This window comes from Apis cerana, linkage group LG7 (assembly GCF_029169275.1).
Source record: "Apis cerana isolate GH-2021 linkage group LG7, AcerK_1.0, whole genome shotgun sequence".
NCBI classification, from domain to species: Eukaryota; Metazoa; Arthropoda; class Insecta; order Hymenoptera; family Apidae; genus Apis; species Apis cerana.
Window position 1 is genome coordinate 7,470,056 of NC_083858.1, and position 23,003 is coordinate 7,493,058.

The window sequence follows — 23,003 nt, forward strand, 5'->3', positions numbered from 1 at the left end:
ATGGTTGCATAACAAAAGTTTAAAAAGTATTCGTCAGATGTCCTTTTCATTCATCTTTCAAGACTGGAAGATTATTTTATATTGGATATTGGTTCTTCAGCTATTTTGCTTTGGTTATATCAGAAGTAAATTTCCTCCCTGTCATTATTTTAAATCAAAATGAATTTATTTTCTTATCGAGACAAGAATAACTTATTTTTTATCATTATAAAATACAATATAACATAAAACAATAGTATTAAAAATAATATTTAAATAAAGGGTAAAAGATGAATAGGAATATATTTCGCACTGACTGTATAACAATATTGCCTAATTTATGAAATGACAATTTGATGAAACTATTCTTCATTTTCTCTGTTCCATTTCTAGAGATTCTGTTTCGTGGTTTACATTATATATTTACTGTATTTGCAGGAAATTAAACATACATATTTCGTCTGCTTTATTAGAGATGAAATTAAGTTATTTGCTATTAATTATATTTGCTTATGTTGTTATACAATATATTATATTTAATCGTTTTATTCCAATCAATATATTATTAGCGAAATAAAATAATAAAAATTCAATCGCTTAATCATTTAAATGTCAAAAACATAAAAAGAAATAAACTAAAATTTGTGAAAAATGTTGCTACTATTATTGTAATTATGATTGTGCAGAACATATATAATTATTAAAAAATAAATTCTGGTCATGTTATCATATATTTGGTATTTGTATAAAATTAAAATTAAAATTATTAAAACTTTTATTAATACATAATTTCTTATGTTTTTTTATACTATTTCATATTATTATCCAAATTTCCTATTTTGTTTGAATAAAAAGATTTTCTTAATATTTATTTCATATTTCATATGAAATTTTCTACAATTATTCAATCAATTTTTATTTAATAATTTTGAATTTTCCTAAAAAAAATAAAACTAGAAAAAAATCTTCCTATTCTCCTCTTAATTGAAAATCAATAGAATTTATTCTCAATAATTTGTTCTTATTTATAAGTAAAAGTGTATTAAAGCAAAAAATTTAATGAATTGTACGAAAGATTCAGTTAATCATTTAACAAAACTATTTATAAGACACATATATTTAGATGCAAAAAAAAAAATAAATAAATAGATCTTATTTTGTAGAAATATTTCACTCAATCGGAACAAAAAAGACAGAACAATCTTGTCCATACAAAGTAATGAAACAATTCTCAAAATCATCCTACATTCGGTGTCCCGATTCCACAAATTTCTACCTAGAAAAGGGATCTCGATCGATGGCCACACCCCAGAAGTTGCAGGAAAGATTTCGAATGTGCAGTCAGGCGTGGAATCGTTTGACATTTCCGAACAGACGAGTCAAATGTCACGACATTTTACCAGACCAACGTCTTCCAAGTGTCTCCAACATCCTCGATGTTCGAACTCGCTTATCGCAAATTACGATCGTTTACGCTAATCGCCGTTGATTAAACGTGGCGCAAGAAGCGCGACACTGGCGCCACCCCGATAGTTAGTCTTAACGACCGCTCGATTTACAAAAGCTCGAATCGCCCGGATTCTATCGCCGTCACCGCCAATTCTAACCTATTAACGTTTCAACATTTCATGGATTCCATTTCGTTACCGCTACACCGTGTAGCCATTACATCCGCGATAACGTCGTGGCTGCGGTTAGCGCTTGGTTTCATTTTGTATTCGTAGAGCGTGACCTAACCTAACCTAGGCGAATAGGAATAGGAATTTCGGTGGATAATTGAGTTCGTTCATTAAAGCTGATAGAGGAATGTCGTTACATTGATTAATCAGTTGGAATCGGCCACTGATAAGTTTAATGACTTGTATGAGACTGTGTTAATATAACCGCATATATATATATGCCAATTGGAGTTTCGGCCTGGGTACACGATGCTTTTGATTAATTTGATTGATTCGATTGTAGTTTCGAAAATTCGAGTATGTAATGTGGATTGATGATGAATTCATTTCAGAAATGATTGATATTTGTATAAGAAATAATGAGGATAATAATAAAATATAAGACAAGTAAAATAATTGAAATAATTGTCTAATTCATTTAATTTATATATATTTGCTAATAAAATAAACTTTGAGTTGATAGAAAATCATTGGATAAAATATTCGTAATTTTATTATTAAAAAATATATAACATCTTATGAATAACATTATATGTATATCTCATTAATTGAATTATAGGATCAAAAAGTGAGAATGATATATTGAAAAAATTATTTAAAAATATATATATAACTTTTTCTTTTGTTATTTCAAAAATAATAAAAAAAGTTATTTTAATTGATATTAAGTATCATTTTATTTTAACTTATTTTTATATAAATTTTATTATAATTATCAAACAAAAATTACAAATAAATATCTATATTAGTATAATTGATCTCGTTATGATCGCAATATTTTTCTTATTTGCGAAATCTTATTTTAAAAATTTGTTTTATACTAAATACTAAATATATGTCGATTCTTAAATTTCTAAATTTTTCCCCATTTAACTCAGTTTCCTGTGTGTTGAACGTTCTTTTCAAAGCCTAAAATTTTCAACGAGAAACTCTGCAAACTCGTGATAGTAAATACAAACTATCACAATACACTTTGCCAAGTATAAACCGAATATGTATGTTTTGCGACATTTGTTACACTGTGACCAAGTCGAAACTTACAAAATGTAATCTTTTATATCATTTCATAAGAATCGTTCTGAATGTTTAATCAAGTCAAAAACTAATATTAATATATCTTGTTTATTAAAAAATATCGTTCTAAAAATGATAACATTAATATCTTAAATAAATGAAAATTAAGTAAAATTTATATGATAAAGAAGAAGAAATTTTTCTTTTCAAAGAGAAAAAAGAAATAGTGACGAAGAAACTATTTGATAAATTTTTTCCATTATAAAATTTATTTAATAATATAATATATAAATCAAAATTTATTTTTTCATAATTTCATTTTTATTATAAAAAAATGATTTTCTTGATTATCTCATAATTTAAAAATTATTTTATTGTTAAAATTGATAAGTCAATTAAATAACTACTTCGATAATTAAGTAATGATTTAATTGATTTATCAATTGAAAATTCAAAGAATCAAAATATTCTTGAATTATGTGATCTATTTTGTTTAATACAGCTTGATTGATTGGCTTCTGAACCTTCCTTGTAATTAAAATATTATTGGTATCAAAATTTTCCTATGTTACAATTAATAAAATTCATTTAATATCAAACATATTCAATGATCTAGATATAACGTATATATCTTTTAAAATTTATACAAATTTTATTAAATTATATTCTGAACGTAAAATATATTTAAATAAAAAAAAAAATATTTAAATATATCCTCAAAATAAATAAAAAATTCAAACGTCAAATTGCAGTTCTGACTAAATAAAATTTGGAAATTCATTGTTTCAATTATTATAAAATAGATTTTGTTAAACTGTCTAAGAATACAATGTTATAATATTAACAATCGGTTCTCGTGACTTCTGATTAACTCAGGTAACTCAGGTAATAGGGGAAAATAGACAGCGACGTTATCACGCGAAGGCTCACCAATCGTTCCGCAGTATCGTGCCACACCCATGTGCAAAATGCACTGTCAGTTAACGACCATTGCTGTTGATGATCACGTAGCATTTAATGGCGATTCCGACCATAACACGTAGCGATGTAATCCTTGAATATGAGAATATATAGATATCGGTAATTTTCAGGTTAATTTAGTTGCGTTCATTCTTCATGTTGACACGTTCCTCGTGTATCATCGTGTTTCATAAAAGCGCGGGAAATGTGATAAGACAGAATGTCTGCTACTGAAAAGAAAAATGTAAATAAGAATGTAAATTTAATGGATACTTCCTTTCAATTTGCATTGATAAAATTTATAAGTTTTTCTTTTTCTTCGTTGTAATACGAGAGGCATGAAAGTATAATTTGTAAAATAATATGATGTTTATCGTGTTAAAAGTGATATAGAGTTATTTTTCGTGATCATTTTCGTATCTTTATATCGTCAATATTCAAAATTTCTTTATGAATGACAATTGTCCATTTTGAAAATGATAGACGTTTATTTCTCGTGCTCTGATTAAGTGGATAAGTTTCGAAATAAAATTGTATATAAAAAAAAAAGCGATAAATTAATAATTTTATGTCAAATAACATATTATTTCATTTTTTATTCTTGTTTATAAACAGAGACAATTTAAAACATAATTGAAATTTTTTTTAATTTTTCTTATTCTATTTTTTTTAATATTTATAATCGTATAATGAATATATGTTCTAAAAATTAATATCGATTAATTCTTTCATATTCTATGTCTGACCAATTACATACTCGAACTACAAGATTTATCTTGCATTTATCTTGCAAAAAAATGATTAAAATCGTTCGTTCCAATTAATCCATACTTAAAAGAACATGGAAAAATTCCTTAATACCGTATCTTTATTTTTGCAACACAGTAGACGATTTAATAACGATACAAAAAATAAAATACTCTTTCACGATCGATTTCGACGTTTTCATTTCGTTAATCGACTTAATAACGAAATAAAAAAAGAATATCTCTTTACAATAAGATTCACCAATCATCCAGTTCAATTCTTCCTTCAATTTATTACTTTCTCTTCTTACTTTGTTACTCTCGAAGAAAAAAAAAGATTAAAACATTCGAAAAATGGAGGGAAGTTGAACATCTCCTTTGCTCTTCTTTCCTTTGCTAAACGCTTCGATTATTCCGCGACATCGAATAAGGAGCACATCTTGACGATAAATCGAATTACAAGACCGTCCCGCAAATGTGTCATACGTTCAAGTTTAGCAGAATGGTGGTGGTGGTGGTGGTGTTCTCTTTATTCCCGATATTAGACAAGATCCAATTTACCGTGAGTTCGGAAGGTGTGTCAACTATCAATATAGAACAATATTGACCCAATTGTAACGGTGAAGACATTCTGTGTGCTAACGTATTATAAACCCGATGGATTCTGTTGTTCGTGGCCGGAAACGTAACACGGAAATTCTGGATTAATAACGGCGAAACGTGTCGCGACGAGGTAACTGTGTAAGATATTCGGAGTTTCTTGTTTTCGTGACCGCCGCATTACTTTTTCAGCAAACATTTCTTTTTTTTTTCTTTTTTTGTGACTTTTTAATTCTAAGAGGAGATAAATTTTGTAAAATGTTCGAGGCTTGAATAAACAATAGGTTTTAATAAAAATGGTATAATAAATTAATGAAAATGATTTAGGATAATATTTGTTGTTTATGCAAATGAAATATGTTGTATATATGTATATATATGTATATATATACTTTTAGTTGTGATATAATATTGAAAATACTGAAACATTCTGACAGGTTTGTTTATAAAAGAATTAAGAGAGATTCCAATATGATATAACGATATGTGTTGTGTAAAAAACAATTTTATTTTCCTATTTATTTTAGATAAATTATAAAAAATTTAATAGAAAGAATAAATGGAAAAATTAATTTTATACCATTAGTGCATAAATCAATTGCATAAAAATTTGCAATTTATTCATAAATAACGTTGATACAATATAAAGTCATATAAAAAATAAAAATAAAAATAGTAAATGTTTATAACAAATATTCTTTGTTATAATAATCTATACTATGTAAAAATTAATTTAGCAAAATTTTTGTTTAAATAATTATAGATTTTAGTAATTGCAAAAAAATGCTAACATAATTTGACAGAAAAAAAATCTAAAGACTTTGTTGTATAACATAAAATTGCAATCAAAAATTATTTTTATGAAAAATATCAATTAAACATATTATGAATATTCATCAAAATATTTCTACAACAAACAATATTCTCTTGTGAAAATAACAATCCTCGAAATAATGAAATATCATATGAAGTTTGCAACTTTCCATTAATCAAGAAATTTTTTTAAATTACAAAATTTTCTATTATAATTGCAATGTTTCTTCCTCTTCTTCGTTCTTTTAGCCATCTATTTACAACAACTCTCATTAATATAAAATTTGTATTTATGACACGAATAAAGAATATGAAATAAGAATAATGAGTTTGAATGAATATAAATGAGTAAATTTAACGAGAGAAACCGAGAAAATTAGCAATATTACGTAAAGTTATTAAGATTAAAATTCTTTTTAATAAATGAAATGCAATGATTGATATTAATACATGGTGTACTGATGATTATTGATATATGCAATAATACTCTTTAATTGTCTTTTAATTTTCTGCTTAAGCAATTACTTAATTAATACATTTGAATTACAATAATTTATAATTAGTAAAAACGAAAATATTTATTTAATTAATATTTTTTCTACAATAAACAATATATAATGGCAAAATTTAACATGAAAATATGAAATTGTTTCAATGCAACTGTAGTTAAACGACTGCAGCAAGCTGTTGTATTCAGTTAATTATATAATTAATTTATAGCATTTGAAAATATAAATATGAAATTTATGTAACTTAATGATTCTCTAAATACTTAAAATTTATGTTATTTATCTGTTTATTTGATGTTATAAAATTGATAATCATTTTATTTATTACTTATTAGAAATTAAGTAAATAAAATTTTTGGTTCTACTAATTAAAATTGAGAATTATAATACAAAAAACAATAATATATTTATTATATATAAATATATAGAATAATAATTTCACATTATTCGAATATTAATTTCATTTACTAAATAATTGAATTGTAATTTTAATAACTTTACTTCATTATCTCATCTTCTTTGTTTCCTCTGTTTATTCTATTTCTGTTTCATACTCTTTATTCGTATCACAAATACAAATTTTCCAGCCCACTACATCTGCAATGTCTTGTTTGAATAAAATTTAATTTGTCTCTTGTCAGAAGAATTGTGATAAAACAAGAGAAGAATGAAAATTCATCTTGATATAATTGAGAAAATTTTTTTTAAAAGAAAAATAAATTAAATATTCAATTTGTATACATTCTATTTATAAAAAATAAAACTAAAGTCACAATTATAAATAATAATAGTTAAATATTATAATATTTTTTTTTAAATTAATTTCTAACATTATCTTAATTATAAAAATAGATATTTTCTTGAAATAAGTTATATCAGTATAATAAATATTTTGTCTTTAAAAACATTATGCTAGAAACATAATTTAGGAAACAATATTATATCTTATATTTATATTTTTCAATATACTTATTATATATTGAATAGTTTAAATTGTAATTTTTGTTTCAGATATTAATATTTTCATATTATATTAATATCAAGACAATATAAAAGTAATAGATAACATTAATATAAATCTAATTATTATTTTTAATTAATAAATATTTAAAATATAAACGAAATAAATACTTATATAAATAGTGATTATAACATTAAATATTGATTAATATATGCAAAGTGGGGCAATAATTCTGATCATCTTGAATATCTCCGTTATTTTTAGAATCACGAAGAAACTTTGTTTACAAAAAATTACATGGTAGAAAGGGAGCCATGAGACTAAAATAATCTTTTTTTTGTGAGTGAAGAATTTTCGAAAATACCAAAATTTCTTTATTTATTTTAAATATTATGTTTCTCTATTATTAATAAAATAACAGGAGTTTAATCTAGTCAATGATTTCTAATAATCAGTGAAATCAATTATTTGGCAACAAATAAAAAAATAAATCTAATAATATCATAGCAATAAATGTATGAAAAAATATTCACTATCTATATAACACTGAATACCTTAATTAATAATTGATATTCTTGGTAAATGAGAATTTCATTTTCCCTTTTTAATTCAAAATTATCAATGAAAATTATGGCAAAATTCGCTTCGAATAATGAAATTATCGTATAAACATTTGCTGTTTAACTAAAAATAGAAAAATGAATATAAAAAAATGAACTTTGAAACCTATAAAAACTCTCTATCTATAAAAAAAAATTACTCCCATATGATTACCTTCTATTTACCATACAACTTTTGTAAACAAATTTTTCTTTTTAACTCTAAATATAAAATAATATTGAACGACCTACTTCGTGAAAAGAGAGAAAAATAATAGTTTAATTTATTTTATATATAATACATAATATTACTTCGTACTTTTCTTAAAAATAGTATTTCACTGTACTTATGTAATAAAACAAACATCTCTTTTTATGGAAAATTATTACAAAAATCTGTCAATATTTCCACAATTAACGTTGGACAATTCAAATAAGATAAATTTTAATCGAATAACTCATCGTTACAGGTCACGCTCTCCATTTCCATTCTCATCAGTCTTCACGTGTTTTTCCTGCTGGTCGTCGAGATCATTCCACCTACGTCGCTGGTCGTGCCGCTGCTTGGAAAGTACCTGATATTCGCCATGATACTCGTTTCGATAAGGTAAGTGTTCCAGACATATTGGAAGCAACTCAAATAGCCATCTGTTATCGAAGATGACTTCTCGGGTGTACTACATAAAAAATATGCATAAAAAATCCAAAGTGTTTTTCAAGAAATGCTTGAAATCGATCAAATGAAGATGCGAATGTCGAGTTAACTATTTTTTTTGTTAATATCATCATATAAAATCAATTTGTACAATATTTATAATTTTCACTCAATGGATATAATTTTTAATGAATTAATATTGGGATTAAAAGAAAATGTACATTATATGTCGATAATACGATGTATCATATTTTATTCAATCTGAAAGAGTACACGATATAAATATCATTTAATATTAATATTTATAATGATTTGCAAATATTTAAATTTATCTCTTAAAAAAAATGAATACATCTTCGATTTATTTCATCCTTTTTCCCACTCTCATGGTAACTGTCGCTCATCTTCTTGATCAGAAGCAAACTTCTATATGTACGTATGTACATATTTCGTGTACAAACATTCTAGAATTACCAAAGGGAAGAAACAAGTGATAGTACATTTTTGTTGCTAGTCAATTTCTGTCTGAATTTATCAGTAAACAAATATTTCTTGATCTTACGATAGCGTTGAGCATAGTGAATTAATAAAAATATTTATTTCTTGCTTTAAATCGTCGATTTTATGTATTTCGAGATTGTCGAATATATAATAAATTTTCATAGAATGTTGCATTCTATATTCCTTCGTCTGTTTTATGCCTCAACTTAATGAAATTTCGTGTTTATTTTAAAATGTTAAATAAATCGAGAGGGGATTAACGAGCATGAAATTATTTTGAAATTTTCTTGCACAGTCATGTTTGAATTTTGCAACTCATTATTCGATATGAAGTCCACAGAAGATATCGTAAGGGGTCAAGAGAGCTCAAAGTACTTACGGGAGTCTGCTTTAATATTTAAGATGAAGATCAAACTTGAAATTACCAAGAGCAAAGATAATAAGCTCTTTGACTTGAATTGACATTATCGAAAAAAAGTTTGACCGATTAAATTCGAATTTACGAACGCAAAAAAAGGATCTGTCCAACGTTAAAAATTTCTAAATTTTCCAAGAATATTTCTTAACGATCGTTTCAAGAAATTTTTTATTATTCATGAAACGTATTTGCGAAGAATAATTTATTTATTATACGAAAAAATTTCTCTTTTGTCACAGTATCGTTTTAAAGTGATGAATGTTTAAAATTTCAATTCCATATTTTTTTTAAATAATTCTGTAAAAACGTAAAGTAGAAAAAAATTTTAAATTACAATAAATATTCAGAATTTATCACTCTTATCTATGAAATAAATTCCCAGACAAAATTTTAATAAAAAGATTTGGTTTCACTCTTTTAAAAAAGATCAACAAAAGTCAAGAATTTTCGAGTTAATTAAAATAAATTTCTCTATAACGTATTATTCGAAAAACTTTTTTTTTAATTTTAGCGAGCTACTATATTTTATGCATCTCTGTGTATATCTTTCCTGCGTTTTAATTTTCGCGTTTCTCTGTTTTTACAACCGCAATTACATTTCTCATCGCGATATAAATTACAACACGTTGTAAAATAAAGATTACAAATTTGCATCGCACGAGAACTATGCAAATCGTAAAAATTATTCCTCCCTCTTGGTAAGAAAGGAACAATACACACAGGTGGGGCTTCGTAACAACGATTGTCATTTGCCTTTACAGGGGAGGATTTATGACCGAGTTCTTCCCCTTCGATTTTCCGCCATTCGTCATTCTATGACGTTTTCTTCTGCATAGATTCTTCGCCCTCCTTATTATTGAAATTTTTCGTCGTACGCCAGATGTACGGATTCCGTCACGCGTAATTAGACCCAGACATGGTTCTCTAAAACGAAATTTCATGTGGACGAGATCAAATTAAGCTCGATGCATCGCTCACGATGTGTGAGCTAATCTGAAAATGAAAGATTTCAAGTATGCTCTTTTGAAATTATTTATATTTGTATACAAACGAATTACATTGAACTTATATTGAGATTATTGATTACTTGGCGAGTTATTTTTACATTTGTAATTTTTTTTAAAATTCTAAATTTTGCAAATGGAGTATCTCTTTGAGTCGGTGATTTATTAATGGAAAAAATTATTTATGTAAATGAATAATATTGTATTTGTTCAAATTACATACATGAAATTAACGAAATTAAGTTTCTTTATAATTAATATCTTTAAGATAAATAGGTTGGGAAAATAAAAGTAAGAAAAAGAAATATAAGAAGCTAATTAAAATGAAAAAAACTATAATAAATTCGTAAATGATTAATTATAATTCTTCACTTCAGCACACGCATCATATGATACCTCATTTGAAACCATTTAATTTTCCCTTGCAAAATTTAAATTATTATTATCTTCTTTCAAGATCTTTGGCTCAATTACACGAAATAATTTGTACGTATCTCGACACAATTTAATGGCACGACGTTCTCACGTCGAATAATCAAAACTTTTCACGGCAAATACGCCAGATTTTACAGTGATCTTTCTACTTTCCATGCGCACGCTGTTCCCAGCGAATTCAATCCCGATTGGACCGTATAATATTTAAACAAGATACCAAACATGCCACGTTCTGAGCATGGAACTTCAATTTCGTCATTTTGTGAACGTGTAACAAGGAACGATAATGAAACTGTTTAAAGATACGATTTTATCAATTTGTATGATAATAATTTTATAAAGTGTGGTTAACCTGTTTTCTCCAAAATTAATATAGTTTTTAAATTAAATAATGAATTACTAGAACGTATCCTAACTTAATGAGACTTAAAATTTTCTATTTCTAATTTTTTTAAATGGAATGGTTTTTATTTTTTATTTTTTACATTCACTTCAGAAATATTGTTTTTCGATTCTTTATCTCGGTTAAAAAAGATTTGTAGTAAAGGATATTTTACAGAGAATTTATGTGTATACGAGCAAAAATTTGTTATGCTCTGTCATATTTTTAATTTAACAAAATAGCATGTGAAATATCGATGCTAATGTTTAGAATAATTCCATTTTGTTTATTGTTTCCATTTTCGCATCATACAATTAAAAACCCAAAGAATACACGATTAAAAATACTGGTTAAAATGCAAAGAAAAATATATACATATATATATTTGATAAAATATGAAGAATTCTTCGTTTTCGTACATACACGAGTAAAGGCTTTGATTAAAGAAATGTAAATATGCATATATTTGTGGGGGAGGAAAAATGGCCCGATTTCATTTGAAACCATTCGAGGTTTCATTTCCTCGCACCTTATCGAAGTTCTCGAAAGTCTTCCTGATTATCAAAGTGCGTCATCGTGATATTCAACCGCCAAACAAAAGGTTTTTGTTTTCGGATCTGGGTTATCACACACAAATGGACCATACGAGCCTTATTCTGAACAGGTAGGCAGGCTAGTTGGAGTGGAACGTTTATAATGTGCAGTGCCGATATTAATTCAACGTGGATATGTCAATGATCGAGTTCTAAAGGTCGCATATGTACTATTTTCCATTCCAGAAATATTAGGTTATTCGAAAAATTCTTTTCGTTCTCATTCCATTGATCTTCTCTATCTCTCTAGAATTTTTATATATCTATTTGTTTTATTTTCAAAATTTAAAAAATCGTTACAAGTGTTATACATCTTGAAAGAATTTTTACATATTATTTATATTCTAATTAACGTGCAATTTGTTATTAATTGCAAAGAAGCTTCGTATGAAACTACTGATATATCTTATATGAGAATAATTAGGAACTGAAATTTTTATTAAAAATTATGTATTCTTTAAAAAAGGTATGATACTTATTAATTAATAAACTTTGTCCATTTTTCTTAACCTTAGTTCCAAAGTTTTTATTAAAAAACACGTTCATTACAATTAACAAAAGGATATTACAAATATATTCTTCTTAATTTTATTGCAATCAAATCGCACAAATTGAGAATATATTATAATAGTAAAAAATTATTACGAATAAATAACGCTATTTTTACATAAGTTCAATTTTGTTACTTTTGAAACCTATAAATTCAGACGTGGGTAAATACGCCCTATCCTTGCAATAGAGTAAACGCGTCTCATCCAGCCAGAAACAAGTTTTAGGATTAGTTTCATGCTAGTTCCGCCTAAAGGTGATTACAGGCCGTAATTTACAGAGCCATGATTTGAACATGGACCACAATTGCTCCGTGGAATTTACGTATGTATCACGGTCGATTCGATAAATCACAAAAATGTTCTCAAAATTATAAGTAATTTAAATGATAATTATATCTTCGCAATTCGTAAAATTTTAATAGTGTATTCGAAATCGAAACGTTAATGCGATAATTAACTTGTATTGTTTCGAAGCAAATTATTTCCATTAATTTATCATCTATTATATTAAGTGTTTGAAGATATCTTGTTGCTTGATCGATTAAATTATATTATTCAGTACAATTCGAGAGAAAAGATCAAATATACACAAATTCGAGATCAATTCATTGATTTCAATGAGCTTGAAACATGTCGTCAAGGATATAATTTCAAGTTTTTCTTTATATCTGATAACTTTTTTTAAATATGTTATACCAATGCAAATTATTTTCAGTTGCAACTTTAAACAATTGAGAAATTCAATGCATAATTCTGAACCGGTAATTTCCTCATTAATTCTCTTCCCATTCATCAATCGCTCTTCCTCATGAATATTCTCCCTTTTCGAAACAAAATTAGCTCGTAAAATCCCCCAATTTTATTTTTCATCGATAAATCAATTTCTTCGTTGCTATAACGAATGAATAAAACGATACGTTTTAAATCAAATTATTTGAATTTATTAATTGAATTAAATGTATCCAATGAAAACATACAATTATTATCACTTGTCCTGGTCTAGTGCATTCGCCATCATGGATTTTCATGGATTTTCATCACGTTTGTAATGTTACAATTGTTGCGTTAGAAAGCGAAACCAAAAAATATTTATTTTCTTTCAAATCAAATAATTTACCATGCCATTATAATTTTACGTCAATTCAATTCGCCATTTCTTTTTTCAGCACGTTTACCAATTAGTGGAGGAGATGATTTATAGTTATTTCGCAGGGATTAGAGGAGATATGACCGCTTCGAAACGAAATTAAAAGCGTCTGGGCAAAAAAGGGGACGAAAGTTTTCATATCACGGGGGAAAGCTTATTTCGTTGCGTGTATCAGGGACATTGAACGGGTGTTCCTCCGTTTTTACGGGTGCAGTAAAATAAACATCCGTCGCGGGAGACAAAGAAGGGACGATAAGAGAGATAAAATTGGGGGAGATAGGAGGATGGAAAGGGAATAATAAAGGACGACGATAGAATCCTCTGAAAAGTCCTGAAACGTTAATAACGAACGAGTGAACACCGGAAACCGGAGAAATCGTTGCGCCCCAGTTTACGCCAGTTTGTTGCCGACTTTAAAATCTTAGTTTTGTATGAGCGGCTCTAACAACGAGAAACACGACCGGTAGTTTCTGTAGGTTTGGAGAAGATCCAGCTCCATGGTTACTCACTCTCTTTCTCTTCCTCCCTCCTTTCTTTCACTCCGCCTTCCACTCCATAAAGCTAATGTCTTGTTTTACCGCTTTTACGATTCGAGGTCGTCTCTTCGCCATCTTCTTCGTACGTCGAAGGAGCTAAATGTCTGCTTTTCATCTTCCTCCTCGCTAGCTACGCCCTCTTTATCCTTAGCACGCTATCTCGCCACCGACAGGATTCTTTTCTCCTCCATCTCCTTTTTCAAATTCCTCCTTGGCTCTCTTCTAATATCGTCCAATCTTCTTTCTCTTCCTCTGTTATTCTTAAACCCTATATCTTTTACATTAGTCGTTACATTAGTTATTTATTTGTTCTCGCTGTTTTATCATCATTCTGTCGAACCCCTCAACTCCTAACTCAAACTTGCCGCCGACGATTTATTTCTCGTTTCATCCTCCCTTTCCCCCGCCGCGAAACTGTGCCACCTCTGACACAACGTTCTTTATTTTCTTTTTCTTTTTTATCTCTTCTTCGTCCATTCGTCGCTTTCGTTGCAATTTCCTCTCCGTCTCTGGGGATCGCTTCCCCTTGAGAAAGCGTTTTAATGCCGTTATAATGAACGCCCCTCGCGACTGATACCGACGCTAAAGCGAAACAATGGGGGCTGGCCGATCGATCGCGCGTGCATCCCGGTTACGCTTCTACGCTCACGCTCTGAGACAATGGAAATGAAACGGAAGCCGTGTCTGCCGCGGCAGGAAAAAAATTTATGAGCATTTGCCGCGTGCTTACCGCGCGAATTGATCCGAAACGGTCGAACGCCAATGGAAACGTGGCTTCGATGACTGGGGACGATGAAGCCGCGCCTCTATTGCTCTACAGATCCTGTTTAGTTTGACGGTAATTAACGATGCACTCGTGTTGAAATGGAAGGAATTGTTATTGTATCTGTTTCTTCTTCTTGATTTTTTTCGAAAACGTTCTTTGGCTTAGAGAAAATAAATGTTGTTTGAATTTGGAGGGGTTGATAGTAAGTATTTTTTAATAGTTCTATTCTTTGATTCGAGGGATTTCTAAAAATTCTTAAAATTTGCTTGCGTAAGCAATTTGTTTATTTGAAACGTCTGTATCGCTTGTTTAATTGTTTGAAAGAATTTAAAAATCATTTTACAAGTGTTTGCTTTATTATTATTATAGTTAAATTTGGATATTTTCAATCATTTTATTCTTTGATTCGAAGCATTTTTAAATTTCTTAAATTTGTCTTGTTAAACAATTTATTTGTTTGAATCAGATAGGGGAGGATTAGTTGGATCTATTAGTTAAAGATTGATAGGGATAAATAATCAGATTTTTCATCTTCCTCTATCAAAATAATTTTTGAAACAATATGACGTCTATCATTCATTTATTTGTGTTTGCTTTATTATTATTATAGTTAAATTTAGATATCCATTTTATTCTTTGATTCGAAGCATTTTTAAATTTCTTAAATTTGTTAAACAATTTATTTGTTTGAATCAAATAGGAAAGAATTGGTTAGATCTATTAGTTAAAGATTAATAAATAATCAGGTTTTTTATCTATCAAAGTAATTTTGAAACAGTATGACGTTCAATTTTTGAAACAATATGACGTCTATCATTCATTTATTTGTGTTTGCTTTATTATTATTATAGTTAAATTTAGATATCCATTTTATTCTTTGATTCGAAGCATTTTTAAATTTCTTAAATTTGTTAAACAATTTATTTGTTTGAATCATAGAGAAAGATTAGATTGATAAATAATCAGGTTTTTAATCTTCTTCTATCAAAGTAATTTTTGAAACAGTATAACTGTTCATTTAATTGTTTGAAAGAGTTTAAAAATCATTTTACTCGTGTTTGCTTTATTATTATAGTTAAATTTGGATATTTTCAATCATTTTATTCTTTGATTCGAAGCATTTTTAAATTTCTTAAATTTGTTAAACAATTTATTTGTTTGAATCAAATAGGAAAGAATTGGTTAGATCTATTAGTTAAAGATTAATAAATAATCAAAGTAATTTTTGAAACAGTATAACGTCTATCGTTCATTTATTTGTGTTTGTTTTATTATTATTATAGTTAAATTTAGATGTCCATTTTCAAGAACATTACTTTTTTGTGATATATTATAAAAAGAAATTTCATTCGATTATAATTCAATATTGAATTAATTAATCTACAGCTTCTAAAATTATTGAATATTGAAAAATTAGTTGAATAATATTTGTCTAAAATACGTGTTTCAATATAAAGCAAAAGAAACAATTTATTAATCTATTTATGATTAGCAATAATTGGATAAAGCTCTTTAAATCCAAAAAAGATTGAATGAAATTTAAAATTGGCTATTTTATAATTTTTAACAAATTTCTTAATACGAATGTAATATCTTCCATAAAGTTTAAGAAAATCGTTTTCGTGTGAAAAAGCTTCATTTGATAATAATTCAAATTTCTAATATAACTTGTGTGTGCGTTTCTTTCCCAATTGTGCTTTATTAACGCAAACAGCAGAAATAAATTTTATACGGTACAATGCCGTGCCATTATAAGGTAAACCACATTGCTCTCATTATAACGCTTTTTAGTGGAATCGTATTGGCGAGCATTAAATTCACTGAAAGTTTATTGTTCGGAATTTCAATTATAAAAGTGGAAACAATAAACGAGTGTACACTCTTATATTCGTATAACACTTTTGCTTACATAAACATATCTTTTCAGAGATGTAATTCAAATATGACGATATATGAAATTTACAAATTATGACAAAATTTTTAACATTTTTATTTAACCTTATTGACGAATTTTAATTTATAATAATTATAAGAATGAGAATGTTTATGCCAGATCAAATTTTTTTAAAATATTTTTTAAATTTTTGCGCCTTTTTTTCATGTTATGTGCATTCTAGATTTTTGCACATTTATATTTTTCGTGAATTCGTGAAAATCTGTAATCTACTTACAACGTTTCGTAAGTAGGGTGGAATTTTCTAAATTATGAAAAATATTTTAAAATAAAGATGCAAAGTAGTGATATTAAATTGTCTGGAAATTAATTGTGGTGCTTTCTGTGGCGCGATGATGTTTAAAATTGTAATAGTTTTGTACAAAATAAATTTATTTAATTAAAATAAAAATTATTACAATTTATATATATTTTCGTTAAAAAAAAATATAAAATATTCTATCGCATTTTTTAAATATTTGGATTTTTCTTTTTTCTAATTGAGAAATTATGCCAAAAAATTTGAAATGTTTAAAGTTAATTAAAGTTAATTAATTAGAATCATGATATTAATGAGAAATATACGATTTTATAAACTTATTTTTATTAAAATGAGTACAATAAAATGAGATAAAAAAAGAACGATTATTTTAATAAAAATAACAGAATTTTAAGATTTTTTTCAAAAATATCAGATTTTCTCGTGAAATTACATATAGAAACCGCAGATTTTATTTATATATTTAGCTGCATATAAAAAGAGATAAAAGATTTTTTTAAATAATAATTTTTATATATTAAAATTTAATAATCTTGTAAATAAATGATAATAAACTATTAGTAATGCATTATTTAGTTTTGAATGAGATCTAAATAAATTATTGCAATATAATATCGAGACTGTAACAAAAAGACAAGATTGTAAATGAAATTACACGCTTTAAATATTATTATAAAAATTTCATTTTACTTCCTTTCAAACTTTCAAACTTTCAAAATAATGGATGATAATATCTAAACGATTCCTTTTAAAAAAAGAAAAGAAGAATGGAAAAGAAAACGAAGCAAAGAGTAATAAGAAGAAGAAGAAGAATATGGTGGCCGAATCGATGCTCGTCTCGTTATTTAAATATCGCCCATACGAGAGGCCGCAAATGCTGCTATTAATATTAAACGGGGCCCGGTGCCAGTTTCAAAGAGATTTCCCTTCTCGTGCGAGGCAGGCAGCGCCCTTTGAAAAGAGCCCCTTACGGGCCAATGAACCTATACAAGGGTGTGAATAGAAACACTTCTGAAATTAATGTTCCGGAATGTCGACGACCGGCTGACCCGTATATCGAACGCAAATCTGTGTACTTAACTGGAATTTTTTTAACCGAGGTTAAATTAGGGGTTGGGAGGAGTTCGTAATGAAAATTGTTTCACGTCGATATTCGAAATTGAATCGATGTGCAGGGTGTTGAAAAGGATTTAACAGGTTTACAGTGATCCTACTCGTAGAGTTGGAAAAATCCAATTCGTATTCTTGGAAATCAATGGATTTCGAAAATGGATTTAATTTTGCGATTGATGATACGCGATACGAATAATAAACGGATTTGAATCGAGAATATTCGTTTTCCATTAGCGACAAATATGTTGATACAATATTCCTTTGAATCGATCTTTCTTTATATCAAATGTTCATAAATAAATCACGATAAAAATCGAAAGGATCAATTTACAAATTTATCTTCTTTTTCTTGAATAGTTTTTGTGAGTAATATAAGCTCTTAAAATCTTGGACTTTGTTCTTTAACACCCTGTATACACGCGGCGTTGAAGAGCAATTTTCTATTTCATTAATCCACGGGATAATGAATTCTTCGATAATGATAGAAATTTTTTTTTTATATTATACAGAGTGTTTTAAAAATGTTTTGAAATCTTGAATTAACTATAAATTCTTGCGATTCTTAATTTCAAAAACATTTTTCTTTTCTCTTTTTCTTCTTAGACTTGTACCAAAGCGGTAGCGATAGATATGTGTCGTGATCGAGCTCGAACAAACAAGTAACATGATAAATTTTTTATCGAAAAAAATTATAATTTATTCACACAATGGATAAAATAATTCGAATCGAATTTGGCTGAAAATAAAAGAAGAAAAAGGAGAACACTTTTCCTTCTACACAAAATTTCTCGAATAAACAAGTTTCAAACGTTAAAGGGATATAATATTTAAAACAAAACAAAATCACCATCGTATCGTAGGAATAATTTATCCCTCGAATGCCCCGCATAATAAATAGAGGCTTGATCGGAGAATGTTTCGCGACTACGTTCACGAGTCGTTCGTTTAACGCGCGTACGTACATATTAGCGTTAAATACTCTGCTCACGTTCCTGGGAGATCGCTCTGATTACTGCATTGTTCAACGGTCTCCGTGAGCGGCGCAACGGTTGCAGGAATGAACACGAACGTTTTAACACGCGAGGCTGGAAAACGCCTATCCTAAAATTCCCAGAATGTAAATGATAATTCATCCCTTCTAACGAGTTTTCGCAATTTAATTTCTCGCCACGTTGCATTACACACACACACTGCATAAACAAAGCGCAGCGATGTGTTTTATCCGGGTCTTCTTCGTGCCAGGCCGCGATGGCATAGCTCAAGCTGAAAGTAACGAGAGGATATCGACATGACCGAGAAGTATATGAAGGTATATGAGTCAAAAATGTGTCTATCTACTCTTTTCACTTGTCTGGATACGTGGAAATGTCTTTCGTTTTTCTAATTTTTGAATGCAATGGTTGAATGCAACTTGGATATTTCTTATTACGAAGAAGCGTATTGTGATGCATCCTTTCTAATCATTCACTTTGTTATTATTTTTTGTATTCTCTATACTTTATTAAGCATGAGCAAGAAATGATAGCGTGAATATAAAATGGTTCAAACTAAAAAATTAAAAATTAAAAATTTTGTAAAATAACTTCTTTGATAATTTTTTATAATAAAAATGATGATAAAATTTCCGTTTATAAATATCTATTGAGAGAATTTAACCTAGGAAAAAAACTACAGCGATTTAAACAGGAAAATAATAGAAAGTAGAAAACGTCAAAACGGGAAAAGAGAGACAAAGCAATGCGAATCACGGAAATGTAATAAAAACCTGTTCCTGTTCGCTATCTGCCAAGATTATTGTTGACTGAGAGGAAACGAAACAACTGAAATATCCGTGCAGCCGCCAGAGACTCTTTTCGTAATCGTAAAAAGGAGAAGTTTGATGGAAGAATCGTGGAATAGACTTTGGTCGTGGTTTTAACGTGCTCGTAAAAATTGACTCTGTCTCTATCTCGTTGTGCAGTAGTCTCGAAACTTTTATCGAACTACCCATTTTTTCTCTCTCTATCTTTTATACGTAAAATTGACAACAAGAGACAATTTTTAATCAAAACATTCGTAATTCCCTCAATGGTTGGGATAATCGATGTAATTTAAACAGCTTTAGATTTGCTGGAGTAATATATTCAATATATTCTTATTATTTCGATAACTTACGTAAGACACGGACGACTGGCCATGATTGGTCTATTCTACTTGTCAGTACGTGACTGGCTTATTCTCTTTGCCCGGTAAAAGCTAGTTTATTCTACTTGTACGACTAGAACTGACCCAGTTCACTTCTACGATTATAAACGATCCATTCTACTTGCCTGATTAGATCATGCTTGCTGCACTTATCCTGATTTGCTACTTGTTAAAATCTACCCTAACAATTTTATTCCACATTTTCAACGCGAGAATAACAAACTTTGACTCGAAAGAATATTTCTTCAACTTGCTGTTACCATTTTTTTTATTCATACGAAAAGCAACAAGAAGCATTACAACGCGATGAAGAGTATCGGATCGATCCATTTTTTCCGCCAATAATTTTGACAATCGCCGAGAACGAGTAACGAAAAATTCAATTTCACCGCCAAATTGATACACCCTCCCCCTTGATACACTCGGTGCGTATCCGAAAAATCAATTTCCCTTTGTACCACTTGGTGCGCGCATACGTACACGCAATTAAAACGAAAAGAGGGAGGGGCAACTCTCGTTTAGATTTCCACATCCCCCGTTGCCATCAACGCCATCAGTCGCCGGTTCCGGTTGATACCACCAAGTCGGGAGCGGTTTCCAAAACCGCTGGCTCCAGCGCAACGGACCCCGCCACGGATCCTGAATTCTATATACGAGGATCGTTCTAAATATCGCGGCTTCCTCCTCCTTCTCCCTCTCTCCTCCGCTGCAGGAGGGATTGGAAATTCCACGAAGACGAAGGAAGTGCCAGGAGACTTCCGTTTGCCAACCGCGAACCCGTTAGCTCGGCTACCCCTTCGAGAATAGAATCCAATTTAAGCATGGCACGATTCCCAAGTCGTGATACCGACTCGGCCTAACTGGCGCGCACACTTTTGCGAAAACCCGAAATTCGCCGTATATGTATACATGTATGCACGTATTGAAATTCTGAGAGAATGTAACGCGACAACGAAAAGCGAATTATTATATTAGGTGGAAACGATATTGGGAGCGTTAAACGCGTTTTTTAAAGGCCCATAAAGCGATTTAATTGTTAATAACGCGTGGGGGGGAAGGTTCGTTTGCTTTGCTTTGAAATTCTTCTTTGTATACGTGATCATACCAATGCTATGTTACGTTTAATAGTTGATAAACGGTATAATTGTTAATGATCGATTCTCTTTTGTTTATTCTCTTTCTTTTTCCTCAAATCCTTAATATTCTGCTTACGAGTCTACGCCAATGCATAGTCATACGCCTTAAAATTCTTGCTTTCGAGGGAGGAAAAATTGGAAGCACTCAAGATTTTTAATATTTTCCTTTTTGATAAAAGAGTTTTATTTTGCAAGAAAATAATTGATTTGCAGACGAAAATCATGTGACGAAGGATATGAGATAAAGTGAATCAAAATTTTGTGAAATATTCTGTGTGAAAAAGAATTCTGAAAATATATTATAACACGTTATACTTTATTATTTTTTTATTTTTATTTCAGACATAATCCAACTGAGCTGATTTAAAGAAAAAAAGAAATAAGTAAATAAAAATAAGAAATTCAAGCTTTACTCGAATAATTTAGAACCAATTTCTCTTCAAAGCAATTGTTGTCAATGCATCGATCTTAAGTAACGCATATTATTCTCCTTCATTATTGATAACGACAGCCACCTATATCTAGCTAATATATGCATAATTCATTATACTCAATTATACACAGGTAATTCAACCGAGTTTATAGTGCACAAGTTAATGACCTATGATAAATCTGTGCCAGTGACTTCCTAAATCCACTATTTGAACTCGTAACATTACGTGAATTGTGTCAATCTATTATGATTGTTTGGAATTATTAATGTAAAGTAAATCACTAGTAAAAAACTAAATACTAATCGAATTATCCTAAAATAATATATACATTTAAATGTACGTATCTTCTTGCAAGGAGAAAAAGTAAACAAACAATTTGATTCAGAGGAGAGATCGAGTAGAATTTCAATGAACGGGAAAGTTTGTCAAACTCGAGAACTTTCCAGCTCCGATGTAACAATCTACTTCGTAGTCTCGAACGATTACACGATTTTCTTCAAAGACGAGAAACTCGACGAATTTCAAATTACGAACGACGAACCTTACCACGAATTCCAGCACGGTTAATGATGATAATTCCGTGATTGTCGAACGGAGAAAGAGATTCTCTGCATCTCTCGAAGGCGGCAATTTAAGAAGAATCTTTCCTTTGAGTGTTGAAGAAAAATCGTTCGAGATTCTTATAAGGCTTCAATACAAAAGCTTTAATAAACGTAGCTCGAAAACTCAACTTTATAGCGGAATATTGAAATATCTTATCGACTGTTTAGTTTGTCAACACTAGTTTACACAAGAAAAATTATATTTAGTTTTAAAAAGTACAATTACTTTGCAAATACATCGATGTACAAGAATGCATGAGATTAATATATTTTCTATTTCTATAAAGATACAATGAGACACCCTGTATATGAAATAGATTTTTAACAATATAAAATAACTCGAAAAACAAGATCATATCTATTTTTTCCTTATTTTAGTTCATGCAGAGACTGCATCTGTTGTACTTTCTGCATATTATTGAATACACGTATAATTTTATGCACCAAAATGTGTATGCTTTTGCATTTCCATT

General features: G+C 28.8%; 1 protein-coding gene across 14 annotated transcripts in view; it reads left to right on the forward strand.

Moving 5' to 3' along the window:
• The window catches only part of LOC107993186 (acetylcholine receptor subunit alpha-like), a 251,829-nt gene that overhangs the window by 195,086 nt on the left and 33,740 nt on the right, over positions 1–23,003 (forward strand). For all 14 annotated transcript variants that reach the window (XM_028664495.2, XM_028664489.2, XM_017049480.3 and 11 more), the window contains one exon: positions 8,331–8,467. In XM_028664495.2, coding sequence (XP_028520296.2) covers positions 8,331–8,467 — 137 coding nt within the window. The remainder of the gene's footprint in view (positions 1–8,330; positions 8,468–23,003) is intronic.